Source organism: Vigna unguiculata, chromosome 9 (genome assembly GCF_037176805.1).
Source record: "Vigna unguiculata cultivar grain cowpea cultivar isolate G323 ecotype 2 chromosome 9, ASM3717680v1, whole genome shotgun sequence".
NCBI lineage: Eukaryota > Viridiplantae > Streptophyta > Magnoliopsida > Fabales > Fabaceae > Vigna > Vigna unguiculata.
Window position 1 is genome coordinate 43530139 of NC_140800.1, and position 14697 is coordinate 43544835.

The following is a 14697-nucleotide window of genomic DNA, read 5'->3' on the forward strand; positions in this document are numbered from 1 at the left end:
ATAAGCTTCCAACTGTGGCTTTCCTTTCCTTTAGATATTTACTTTTATGTGGATTTTCAAATGCAAGATGTCAACCCCTTGGCTGGTATGTGATTTTTTGATTCACACGGTGACTGTTCATTGTTTTTGTTATATTCTAACTGGACATTTTTTTTTTGAATCACTTTTGATTTTGACTCTCTATCACTTGTAATGGGTGTATGAACTTACAAAGTTCTATTCTAAAAAATATCATACAACTTGGAATTAAGACAATATGAGTGGTGTTATTTTTACCCTAGTCCCTAACTTGGTTTTTTCTCTTTACTATTGATTTCTTCTTACTCCTTTCTTCAATTCTTTTCTTATACTATAATTTATTTTTCTGTCAATTCCCCCAACCTCCAAAAGCCTCCTTCTTTTATTAAACAATGGTATTCTTAGGCTCATAAAGTGTTTTAATTCTGATAAAGACTTCGTAAACTTTAGAAGTAATATGTAACAAATAAGTTTTCGTAAGGAGATTAAAAATGGTTGAAGAAGTGATAGGACAAATAATACGGAGAAGTTAACGTTATCAATGTAACTACCTGTATTCAAATGCATTATTTTTATTTTGGGTACACTTAAAAAAGTTAATAAAACAAATAAAATTAAAATATACTGGTTACTTTAAATATTTAATTAAAATAATTTCATTTGATAAAAGTATTAGATCGTACATGTACATTATTACCTGAAATGAAACAAACATATTTTATTTTGAAAACACAAAATAATAGTTAATAAAAATAAATTAAACACAAAAATGCATCTTTAATTATACCGCATATAAAAATTATCTATTGTAAATAAAACTTACACGTTCCCTAAATAACAATCTGAAAAAAATTATATAAAATGAAACTTTACAAAGATGTTCAGTATTCGGGTGGGGAAATCAGGAATTCTAAATATAATATTCAAAGAAAAAACAAATGTATGCTGTGATTCGAGTTTAAGATTCTCGAATTCATTACATGAACAGTAAAAAAAAAAACATATTTTATATTTGAGTATTTAAATTTTGTTGGGAGCTGATAGGTATAAATTATAATAATGTTAAAAAAATTTATTAATGTAAAAAAGTCACGGTCCACGATAGCCCGGTGTTCGTGAACTTGAATTTGCTAGTTGACAAGTTCGCGCAAGGGTATGCTGAGTTTATTTGTACAAGAGAGACACATATAAGATAACAATGACATTTAGTTATATTAATCCTTTTAATTTTTTTATATAATTAAAATAACATTGTCAAGAACTATTTAAAAAAGTTGTCAAAAAAAAAAAATATATATATATATATATATATATAAATCTTGTGATAAAATTATTAAAATTAATGATAAAATATCATTATCCTTTACAGATTATCCATTGTCAAAAAAATCTTTTTCCTTGTCAAATACATGTTCATCTTAAAAAGTAATTGTCGGAAAAACCAAATACGATCGTGTATACACAACATGGTCAAGTTTTGACGCAGCGTCCCTCATTCAAACATTATCTTGTCTTTGACTTTAATTCAGGAGATTTGTTAAGGTCTGCATTTGGGAAACACTTCCACATTTATGCTTTGAAAATGCAACAATAGTCTATTATATACTTTATATTCATTATTTTACTTTTTAATTTTTTTACAAATATTAAAATTAACTTTTTTAATAATCAAAATACTGATAAGAATGGATTGTAAAGAAACATTTTCCTATGTCAAAACCACATTTCAAGATCCTCACTAACTTTAACGCATCTTCCCGTCGTCATGTTTACAATGAATAATAAGTTGATGATACGAAGTCGTTTGTAGGGTTATAATTAATTTTCCTACATAGACCACTTAAATATTAATGTAACTAAATATAAATACTCTTTTTATGCTAATAACTCAAATACTCAAAATAAGATCTGCATATACATTGATTAAAAACATCAAACATCTATCTGTCACGCCTTGTTTTTACAACGAGCAAACACTCTATGCAAAGTACAGACTGCATAACGTATCAGATCAGTGTCTGTGAGAGAAGTTGTTTTTCTTCTCAAAAAAACATAGTAACAACATGGGAAAAAACAATGTAAAAACCAAAATCGAAAGAAAAAATAATTTAATGGCTGATTCAATGTAGTTAGTTAATGTCCAGGTCCTTTTTTGCTGGGTCCAGAAGCTAGTCTAAAAGACAAGCTGCGTTTAGAAACACGAATGGTTGAATTGTTGGAAGATACAGCAAAGAACCCTCTCCAGAGAGAAAAACCCGATCCTTTCAACTCCACACAGTCCTCAGCTACCTCTGTTAGCACCTTCGATCGAAGAACTCGGCTATGCACGGAACAAAACTGTGATGACAACACAAACACTATGGTAACCAACGAAATGCAAAGGCTCTTCTTCATCGACATCGTTGTTCGGGAAACAAACCCTTTGACAAATAATAATAATCCTTATTCAAAGGCCTCTTGGTATTTTTTTTTTTTTTGGTATATTTCCAGCTATTGTATGTTTTGGTCTAAACCAAGAGCCACACTTGGTTTATATACACAAAAGTTTTGGTGAGGACGGTGAAGCGCTTTCCCACGTGGGCCCTTAAGAGTTGCATTCTGATTTGACTTTTGATTTTATTATGCTGTGCTATTTCTTTCCGGTGACATCGCTTGAAGATTTTGTGGTGGTGGCGCCCGTGTGGGGTTGCGCATCCTTTTCCTTTGAGGTTCTTCAACTTCTCCAAATTTTGACTTGTAATAAATTCCAACAATAAGTTTTCACCAATAACGTACCAGTTCACATCCCAGCTCGTGAAGGACAATAATAAAAAACAGTGACAATGAAGAATGCAAAATAAGGAAAAGTAGGTTAACTTGTTAAGGATGTAGTCTAGGTGGGTCTGCTTTTGCATGTTCACGTTCAACCATTAGTTTCACTTTCACACTGGTTTTGTGGTTTTGTTTTGACTTGTGGTTGTGTTTCTCTTACGCGGTGCATGCTGTGGTCATTCATATTTCAGTTTTTAAACATTTTATGTGCTTTTTTGCATGCTCCACACACTAGTTAACAACTATGAACGTGTCCTTTCAAATTTATTGTCCACCTGTCAAGTACGGAAAAAGAGTGTGTGTTGCCTTTTCAAGTTCAATGACGGTGGTGTATGTATGTGGCCCATACCATCAAAACCATGCGCATACAAACAGCCATCTATATCTATATATGTCCATTACTCGACATAACAAAATTTAGGGTTACTGATTCACAAGGGCGATTTAGTGATAATTTAATCGAAAAGTGTCGATAAAGAATTTATAACTATGTCAAAACTTATAATTGTATAACTCTAATACTCTTTCTTAACAACTGTTCACTGAAAATTGAATTTATGATCTAGATTTTAATATCAATTATTATTGAATCGAACACTTATTTTCAAAAATTATAATTGTTAATGAAGATATAATTCTTTCTATTTAATAGCGTAACTATCCTACAAATCTAGTGAAACTCAATTCACTTAACTTCTGTTATTATGGACAATTAATATCACCTAAACATAAGATGTCTTTTACGTATATTTCTTATATAACAGTTTTCATGATTACAAATGCTACAAAATTTGAACTAGTACTCCTTCCCTGCCCCCACAAAAGAAAAGCGTGCAGCCACTTGCCTGTTCCTGGGTTCTTAGTTTATAAAATAGAGATTTAAAACCCCAAAAGGCCTTCAATGTTTTGGATTAATAATGCTATTTATGCAATCATTTAACAAATATATACATATACACTGCGCCGAACTTTATTCTCACAAGATCATAATTGGATCTTAGTTAAGAGCAATCACCAAACTAACCCCGTTTCTAATTAGCACAGTTGTTCCAATCTTAGTATGACTTTTAAAGGTCTCCAAACACATACTTCAATAGTATATACCCTTCACGACACAAAAAGGTAACCATGGTTACGAAGCTGAGAAAATAGGTTTTTTTATATTTCGGAGTCCATTTAAACTCAAATTTATAGAAATAAGTCTGTTAGAATTTATTTTTTTTTAAAATAGGTTTAAGTCGTCATGATAGACGACATTATGAACGATTTCACCCTATTTTTAAGAAAAAAAAAATTAACGGACCTATTTTTATAAATTTGAATTTAAATAAACTCCATAATACAAAAAATCGAGAAAATATCATTTAAATGCTGAACTTAATTTTTAAGTTCATAAATGAAAGTGTGTTTATTTTTAAATTACTCGCTCTTCAGCTCTATATTTTTCTATATTTTGAAATGTATTATCAAGTATTTCTTTTATAATTTGCAAAGACATAATAATAATGCATATGGGTATTCAAAACTGGAGTTTGAAACGATGCAACAACCACTTCCGATTCATAATAACACGTGAAGGAATCTCTTGGGTTATAATAAAACACATTGTATTTTGTTATAGTGAATACAACCTTGTGAGGTTGACAAAACAGGTTCCCATAATGTCTTGTTATATTTCGTTGCCTAACAGAAAGGAAACCATGTCAAGAAATACATGCTTCTCAATTCATAGACCTAATTACCTAAAATTCTTACCGATAAAATAATCTGTTAAATATTTCTAATTGCAATCAATGCATGCAATCTCGTGAGCTTCCATTCATGAGACTCGGTCTTCTCACGTTTATCATTCTCATTCACTGACTATGACTGACACACCACAAAAAAATATATTATTTAGAAAAGAGTTTTCAATATTCCACGTTCATATTTTAATATTGAAACGAAGATCTGATTAAAATCCGAGAAGTGTGTTTTTTTTTTCCTTCTAATTGGGAAATTAATTAATAAGTCCCTGAAAGCCGTGACTAATCTGAGTAACAAATAAGTTATAATACATATTAGCTTGTATTAATTATATCTGCAAGATAATTAAGCAGAGAAAGTAGAATATGTTCCAATAAAATTGTTCATTTTCTCTGCTGTCTCCATATCCATCCGCACCTCACTTTATTCTCCGCAAAGGCTTTGTTTACATTTGTTGAGATTTGAGAACTCAACCTGCATTTAAAAATCTCCTCTGTACAGTTAAATTATCAAATGAATAAATGATACCTTGTAGATCTGATGTGGTTAATTACCATACGACTTGTTCTATCAGTGATTCTTGGCAAAGAAAATAAATAAATAAATCTGCTCTTACATCTAAAGTTCATATCAATAGATGTAAATTGTGTTTAATGTTTTTTCATTAGTTAATGTAGTCCCTCTGTCACTTTTAATTTCATGATTCAGATTCACTTTTCATTTGCTCAAAACCTTTAAATTTTGATGTTCTATTCAATTGATGTTTGAGATAAATTAGAAAACAAAATATTTGATAGTTTCAAAAAGAATTAAACAATTTGATTTTTTTTAAGAAAATATAAGGTGCATATATATATATATATATATGGTTCTTTAAACAGCGTAAGTTACACCAATAAAAAAATTGTCATGTTTTTTTCGTTTGGATCTGCAGCCCAAGGTTTTAAATATTGGACGGCCCAGGCCCTAACAATTCATTGCATAATTGTAACTGTTCAAACTTTTTACTTGAATACTCGCTGTGGCCGTGTGGAGGATATTTCAGAAATAATTTATTAAAAATATTAAAAAAATTTATAAAGTCAAATAAATAATAATTAAAACAGTAATTATTAAAAAGTTGCCTGGGTGGGATAATAATGATTATAATTAGAGATGACATAAATTGATCAGATATTGATATTGTCTAGTTGTATTTCAATCTGTAACAAAAAAATTAATCTATTATTAAATGTATATTAGAATATTCGTTTAATCTGCAAATATTTTTAAATACTTACAAATATTTAAAAAAGTATTTTATAAAATTTAAAAATAAAATTTAAAAAAATATAAATTAAATTTTAATTTTAATTTTTTATGAATATAATAGATATTTGGGGATAGTTAAAATAAATGTATATTAGAATATCAATTCTCACAGTGCATAGTAAATATTTTATCCATATATATATATATATATATATATATATATATATGTACATATGATATTTTTGTAATCCCAAACTATAACACCACTTTATACGACTATTTATTGATTTATTTTTTAAGCCAATATTTGTGGAAGATTAAAATAGTTTGGGCCATGTTTATACGAAATGGAACATGTTAAGGGCATTGCTTTGCACCTTAAACGATTGGACCTAGTATTTATTTTATGTGTTTTATAGGACCTACAAAACAACTTATATTTAATACACACTATCTTGCGTCTTTCACTTTATTTATGGTGCGCCGATCGATACGCCAAAGAAAAAAAATTTAAATAGAACAATATAACTAAAATGTAATGTGATTAACCAAAATGACTCAAGTCTAATTCCCAATTCTTCAAAATGAACAAAATTAAAATTGAAAGAAATATGTTTATTTATTTAATATTTCTGCACTCTCAAAGAAAAATAATTGTCGTATTCAACTAGAAATACTTTTTTAATAAAAGAAAATAACAATATTCACGTTCAATACTCTCTTGATTTTGTAATGGACACGATTAACTAAATTAGAAAACAGTTATTGAGAGGTGGTTTGAATATATGTTCAGTTTCATAATTTATTCAAATTCTTTTATCTTTTCATGTTCTCGGAAAGTCCTTAAACTCTTTACCAGAACAATTATAATATTCAATTAGTATAAAACAAATATATATCTTATATAATTATCAATGTCCAAAAGCGTGTTTTTTTCTGACTCATGCTGTTACTCTATTTCCTGAATTTATTATAGCAAAAAAAAAATAATTAAATGTAGAAAATAATAGAAAAGGGAAACTGATGAGTGACATGGGTATCTTAACTATATAAAGATTTAAACTGAAAGAGAGAACCGAAAGAAGATGAAATTGAAATGAACGCGATTGAGAAAATGCCAAAGAAGTCATTTTCAGAAGCGATTCTGTAAATATTGGTTGAAAGTCTTGTAGGGATTGGCAAGCCATTGTTAAAGCTTTGCATGAGGTTAAGCACGTTCCTACCAACGTGGAGTTGGTCCTAACCACATACTTTGCATTTTCTGCTCTTTGTTGTGCCCAAAATAAGCTGAAAGTGAAAGAAGTGAAAGGGTGTCAAAATTGCCCTAATTCGACCAATAAGATAAAAAAGGGTTAGACCAAAAACTATTTGAAAAAAAAAGCCACTTTAGATTCATTAAATTTGGTATACACGATCAATTAAATAAACCAAGTCTCCAATTTTTAAGCTCCCATAACGCATTGATTTAATGTTTTTATAATGATTTTTTAACTTTAATGCTGTCTTTGTAAATTAATTAAGTGGTTCTTAGTGCCAATTATTGATGACATGTTATGCCACACACTTTTTTTGAAAAGTCGAGTGATATATCTAACTATGTGTTATGTACTATCAGGTAATCATGAGTAACATTTCATTTTATTTAAAAAAAAAAATCTTGAGTATTAGAATATTAGAATATTTTGCCAGATATATAACTAAAAGTAATGGTTAAGCTTAAGAAAAAAAAAATGTTCTTATAGATGATAGTATTTATAATTTGCCATTAGCATAAAATAAATGTGTTTAATAAGTTTTTGACAACTAAAGATTCGTGTTTTTCCACCTGCTTGTCATGGGAATGGGAAGAAGGTAACTACCATGATATTCAGAAGTTCTCCATAATACTTGTCACAAATAGATTTACATGAGTAAGACCTTTTAAACATGAAAATGAACAAAATTAAAGTATTCAAGTTATTTAGAGTGTTATATGTTTTCTATTATTATTATTATTATTATTATTATTATTATTATTATTATTATTATATTTGGATGTGACTAAGAACCTTTTTTTTTGGGTACGTTAATGTTCAATAATTTGTAACATTATATGAGTTGGTTGTAAGTAATGAAGACTGAGTCAAGTGTCTTTTAATTTGAATGAACCACGTAAGTTGGTGAATGACCATGCAAGGCATTATGAATTGTTAATTTTGACTTACTTTGTACTTTAACTATTTCCTTATTATTCACAAATAATTTTTGAGAGAGAAACATTGTAGCCTAAAGTTGTCCAATTATTTTTTATATTATTGAATTTTTATAGGCAACTTCCTTCTACATGACTGTAACTACCATAATTTGCTCAAATTATGTGTTGGACATCCTCATATTCAACCTTATACCATTGACCATTAAGTAATACCTTTATAACCAGACATTGGTTACGGTATATTTCAACACAAATTCAAGCAAAATGTCATATTTACAATCTTAGTATGTCAACTTATTGCAAAAGGAAAAGAAATATATCTTGTGTGTTTACATTTTAATGTGTGATAACTAAATAAAGACAAAAAATTATTTACGAGTTTTCGTATTGTAATTCTTTGAGTCCTTGTCTAGTTTTAGAGTATTTGCTCACAATTATTATTATTAGAGTTAAATATGTTTTTAGTTCCTTACTTTTAATGAATTTTGAAATTAATCAATTTTAAAATTTTGGATCAATTTAGTTTTTCATCTTTTAAAATACGTATATTTAGTCATTTTAATCAAATTTTGTTAGGTTTATTTAATATTTGGTACGCATTTAGGATTGTATTTTAGTTGTTTATATTGTTTGACACATTTTTGTTTTAATATTAACTAAAATACAATTATGAAACGTGCTTGAAATGTTAAATAAACTCAATAAAATATAATTAAAAATTACTAAATCCACGTATTTCGAAAAATGAAGGACTAAATTGGTTCAAAGTTTTGAAATAGACTAATTTTAAAATTGAGTGAAAGTTAAGAGGCCAAAAATATATTTAACCCTTATTATTAAAATATTGTTTTATTTCGTTAGTTATATTTTCTTAGTTTTTTTATACAATTACTCACTAATAGGGTTCTATATCGTATTTTAAACATTTTTTCTTTACGGTATTAAGTATATACTTATCTTAAGAGATGGATTTTTTTTCTTTAGAATAAGTAACTTTTATGATAAAAAAATAGTTCATTTCAAATTGGAATCTCAACTTCTTTTAACCATCTTTTCATTTCTATCATAATAATTACATGTAGTAAAAATACAACGACTTTATTAATGGCAAGTCTCTTTCCATTATTTATTAGTTTTGTTATATTTTATTATATTTTATTTATTTTTTAGTATTGATACACGTTTTTGTTTAAAGTGGTTAAATTAGAGGATAAGAGTTAGTCTTTAGATTTCAAGTTATGGGAATGAAGTGTTTAGGGTTCCTCCTTCTATCTTCAATTCAAATTCCAATTTTATACTCTTTTTTTTTTCGAATATAATCGTTATATCAAACCTGTCTCAGATCCAACTGACTCTTCATTGAATTTTGAAGTACTTGATCTCTAATAAGTATGCGTTTTTTTAACTGTTTTTTATAACTGAATTCAAATACATTAGATTATTTTTAGACTCTAACATTTGATTTTAATTAATCTTAATATGATAATCTTACATACAATTTTACCACATCCATCATTCAAAGACATGTTTTTACTTCGAATTGATATTAAATCAATTTAAGAAAAAAAGACTTTAGGATAAGATCGATCAAGACAAAAATGCTATATGACTGCACAGTATCATTTAATGCGAATTTTGTACAGTATATATACGCGTGTTTATGAAATTAAATATTTTTCAATTTTACAGGAGTAAAAAATATTTACAATATAAATTTCACTGACAAGATTTTGTATGCATGTGGCTCACATTTACAACATTTCTAATAAGACTGATTACTGACTACTTGAACTAATCACACCTTAATTAAAATACACATTCCAAATTTATTTTATTTTTTTCAAATCATAAACTAAATTCCTTGAAATATGTGAAATTTGATTGATTTATAAAATAAAAATCTGTGAATCAGATATGAGATTGTAATTAGTTATTTGAAAAGTGAGGAACAGAAAGCATAATTGAAATTGAGAGGAAAGTGGGAGTAATGAGGATATTTAAAGGAAGAGACGAGGGGTGGTTGGTTAGAAGGAGTGAATGGGGAAAGTAGAGAGAAGAAGAGGATGGTTCTTTCACTTTCACATTCACATTAAGATTCACAGTTCATACCCACCCACCACCACGCACCACCACTATCTTTTCTTTACTTTTCTTTCTTTCATTTCATTAATTCATCGATTCCCCCGGTAAGAAGGCGAATGGGAACATAAAGACAAGACCAGAAGGATGAGGACAAAATTGTCCATCACATAAAAGAATCCAAACGCATTCATTTCTCTCTTTGTCGTCTTCGAAAACCATCAAAAGCAGGTGCACCCCCCTAACCTTAACCTTTACTTCACCTGCCCCATTACCCCCATCCCTTCTCTTCCCACCAAAACCCAACTCTCTCAATTCCGTTACCGTTATCTTCTCACTCCCATTTATTTATTCTCCTTCTCTTTCTCCCCTTTTCCTCCTCCTCTATCAAGCGCCTCACTTTCTGCCACCGCCACACACCTCCCACAAAACCCTCTTTCCCTTTCTTTTTCTTTTTCTCACCGATGAAGCGTCCACTTCCATCCGCCACCGCCCACCACGACGAGACCAAGATGAAGAAGGCCAAGGCCGTGTTGGTGGAGGATGAAGAGGAGGAGGTGGAGCGCGTGGAGGGGTTGGGGCGTTTCGACGACAACCTGCTGTTCGAAGTTCTGAAGCACGTGGACGCGCGTACGCTGGCGATGGCGGGGTGTGTGAACAAACAGTGGCACAAGACCGCGCAGGATGAGAGGCTGTGGGAACTGATCTGCACGAAGCAGTGGGCAAACACTGGATGTGGGGAACAACAGCTACGATCGGTGGTCCTTGCCCTCGGCGGCTTCCGTCGCCTTCACGCGCTTTATCTCTTTCCTCTCTCCAAGCCTCAAACATCTTCTTCATCTTCATCATCCTCATCATCATCTCCCTGGGGTCCCACCATCCCCCAGGTCATTCGAGCGAAGCCCCTTCGTTTGGGGAAGGACGAGGTTCACCTCTCTCTTTCGCTTCTCTCCATTCGCTACTACGAGAAGATGAATTTCAATAACCGGACCAGATGATTCCTTATTATTCCACTATCCATGATCCATAATCCGTAATCCATTCGATGTGTTACCTTTTTCTAAACCTAATTTCGGCTTTCGACCCTTTTTTTTTCTTCTTTTTATTTGGTGCGATTTTTAGATTTCAGTTGCCAGATCTGCTTTTAATTCAGGCAATTAGTCTAAGGTGGATGTGTTTTGTAACCTGTATGTATGTACTTTGATTTGATTAATAATATAATATATATGAATATTGGAATGTATTTGTATCTCCATGGTGTTATGATTATGATGATGTTTTAAATTTCTTGTTTTGGGGGTTGGAAAAATAGATTAGGGCGTGGATCTGAGTGGAAAAGGGGATTTGGGAGTGTACGTAAGAAGAATTTGGGTATGGTGGGGGGAATTGCCGAAAGGAGTGGAAGGAGGAGTGATTGGCGGTTCTGATGGTGTTTTTTCCGAATAGGCACAAGGAGACAGAGGCTGAGGTTTTCTTGTTCCGTAATAAATGTCTGCTACTGCCTATGTTTTCTGGCTCTTACTTCGGCCCAATGGGTAAAAGACACACGAATGCGTTTAATATGTCATTAGGAGCTTTTTATGTTATCATGCACCAGTAGCTTAGGGTGCTTCTGAACTAGAGAAGGCATCTCGTATTTTTATAATCTTTTATGGAGTCGTAGAGAGAGTGTATCGTCTGTATTATATCGTGTGCTTCGATGACTTTGTCTTTGTTGTATAATGGAGTTTGTCTAACGTTGCAGTTATGATTCATGAATTTGATGATGAACGATTGAGCTAAAATGGTTCTGTGTGCTCAATGATCAGAGCAATTTGTTGGAAGCAACATACATAATACTGTTTTGTGGATTCAGATGACACTTGGTTAATATTTCATTTGGAGTTTTATATGTTATCATGCACCCGTAGCTTAGGGTGGTCTGAACTAGAGAAGCAATTCATATTTTAATACTCTCTCATGGAGTTGTAGAGAGAGCCTATAATCTGTATTATCTATGATGTGTGCTGGTTATGAACATATTTTGTAATAATTGCGTACTCTTGCTAGTCATTGCATTCTGAACTTATACTTTCCGTATAAATACAAACTTACCATGTGGAGTTAAGGTGTGATGGAAGAAAATAAAGATGAAAAAACAGTGGTTGAATAATTATGCAGAATTAGAGTCCAGATTCAAAACAAAAAAGAATGTAGCAAATCATGCATCCTTATTGTTTCATTATTAAGCTTCTGTCGAGAGGGCTTAATATCATAAATGTTTCGTTATTATTTTTTTATTATGAAATATAGTTTTCGAGTGGTCTTAAGGAAGCAGTCCATTGATTCGCATGCGTTATACCCTGCTCTGTGTTTTTGTTAGAACATGATGACAAAGGTATCCTTGTTTGATGTCCATTGTAAGTCGACTATGTATAATGGAGTTTTGGGATAGTTACGAACAAAAAGATAAAAAAATCCAGCATCTGGGGCATGATGTTCTATTTTATCGGCTTCTCTTGTAAGAAAAAAGAAACTTTATATTTCTTACCTGGATTTGTGGTGGAGGAATGGTTGTTTGTTCATTGTTCTTTTCATACCCACAAATTTGCAGAATGGCAGACGTTCATGTCCTTATCGCAATGTTTGGTACAGTTCTTATACCTTCTTCTCTGAAATTCCGAGAAAAATAGTACTAGAAACCTCAATGAAAACTCTTAATCTTGTGCTACTTGCTTTATTTGAATTGTGATTCCATTCCTCTTTCCCTCGACTCACTGACAATGCATTACATCTTATCTTGACTTGCATTACATCTTATCTTGACTTGGCTTTGGGTAATTCTATGTAGAGGTTGTATCTTTTGAGCATGAGAGTTTAAAAATCGACATTTTTTTACTATTTTGTAATCAACAATCAATCATGTTGTTAAAAAAAAAAACAATTAATATAAAATGAAACTAAATAAGAATCTGAAATTTTTACGCGTTCCCTAAATAAGAATCTAAAAAATTGATATAAAATGAAACTTTAGAAAGGACACAGGAATGAGTTTGCACTTCTGTTGCCTCTGCAAAAGCCAAATTTTTTCTGGAGGGACGATATTTGTCGCTACGGGGATCCCTATTATTTGTTTTTCCCACTGTATTTTTTCATGCTTTATCAATATTGTAGTATTAGCTCCGTGAACTCAACAGAGACAGACACACTCTCTTGGACGAATATATTGTTTTTTCCTCCCCGCTTTTACTTACCATTCTTTCATGGGCGCTTACGTTACACTGTTTACAAAAACTCTGGCAGTGAATTAGGATTCGGAATTTGGGATGGTCAAGAATCCAAATGATGAAATCGGTTTTGTTGGATGAGTGCGATGAGACAATTTGGTCAACTAAATAATAATACTAACAGGAACAACTATGTGTGTTCCTTTCTCATTAGGCATTAGCAACAGAAGCAATCCGTGTCCGATACTGGTTAACAAAATTATTTTCCAGCGGTAATAATGACCTTACGGCGTTGTTGGTTGTGTTTGGTTGTCATTAAAAAAGCGTAACACATGATATGATGGGAGAAACTGTGAAAGACTAAAAGGAAAAATTGTTTAATGTTAGGTCAAACATCGTTTAGATTCTTTTGTTGCGAAAAAACGAAGCACGCAGTAGATAAAAAAATAGTGTGAATGAACCGACACGAGAGGCAGAGGTGTCACCCTAAATACTTTGAGAAGGAACCAACTAATGAGTTCCATGTGGTGAAGCCGTGGAATTCAAACATGGGAACTTGCTCCAACAACTTAGAGTTTGTGATTACAATTTAGAAAGAAACAATGGATTACCCACACCTTCTTCTCAGAGACATGAGTTTATTTTGGGAGAAGTTTTCTCTTCAACGTATCAACTTTTTTTCAATTGTCAGATTATCTTTTACTCAATTTTCTGATGTTCCCGTAATGTTTATATTGTTTAGATTTAACTTTTAACAGATGCAAATAAATTTAATGTTGATCTTTTTTTCTTTTCTAATATGTTATTATGTAATAAAACAATTACCAGATGACTAAGGATGATGATAGGTCATGTTGGATCGAATTTCAATTTAAATTCGGTATAATTTGAATTTAATATTTTAAAATTTATATTTTATTATTTAACTTATCGGTTCAGTCGAATTCGAGTTTATTGAATTACAGGTTAATACGATCAGATCTTTTGGATTGCAAATTTATATTAAAGTAAATGCTTTTAGTGAAAAAAATAATTTTGTTTTGAATAAATGATATTCATACAGTGAATCTTTAACTAAAAAATTGACATTATAATATTAATAATTATTATTATAATGAACTATAATTTTATATAACTTGCTACTAATTTCTAATAAAATAATATCATATTAAAAATAATTTAAAATTTAAAATATATTTATAAATTTATAAATATCAAAATATAAATTCACGTTGAGTTGGATATTAATAAAGTTTCAATTTCTTCTATCATAGTTATTCATTTGACCAGATTTTATTTATTTAATATAATACGCTTATCAAATACAGTCCGATCACATATTCAAATTTATTTGTATACGATTTTTTTTCTCAAACCTAAAGATGACAATGA

General features: G+C 30.6%; 1 protein-coding gene across 1 annotated transcript; it reads left to right on the top strand.

Annotated features, from left to right (window-relative positions):
- Positions 1-10343: 10343 nt before the first annotated feature.
- On the top strand, positions 10344-11342 carry SLY1 (F-box family protein). Its single transcript, XM_028049182.2, has one exon. It carries the CDS (start codon positions 10564-10566, stop codon positions 11095-11097), a length of 534 nt encoding a protein of 177 aa, XP_027904983.1. The 5' UTR covers positions 10344-10563; the 3' UTR covers positions 11098-11342.
- The last annotated feature ends 3355 nt before the right edge of the window (positions 11343-14697 follow it).

Excerpts from the sequence above, each read along its gene's own strand:
- SLY1 (XM_028049182.2), top strand. The coding sequence starts at position 10,564 with ATGAAGCGTCCACTTCCATCCGCCACCGCCCACCACGACGAGACCAAG.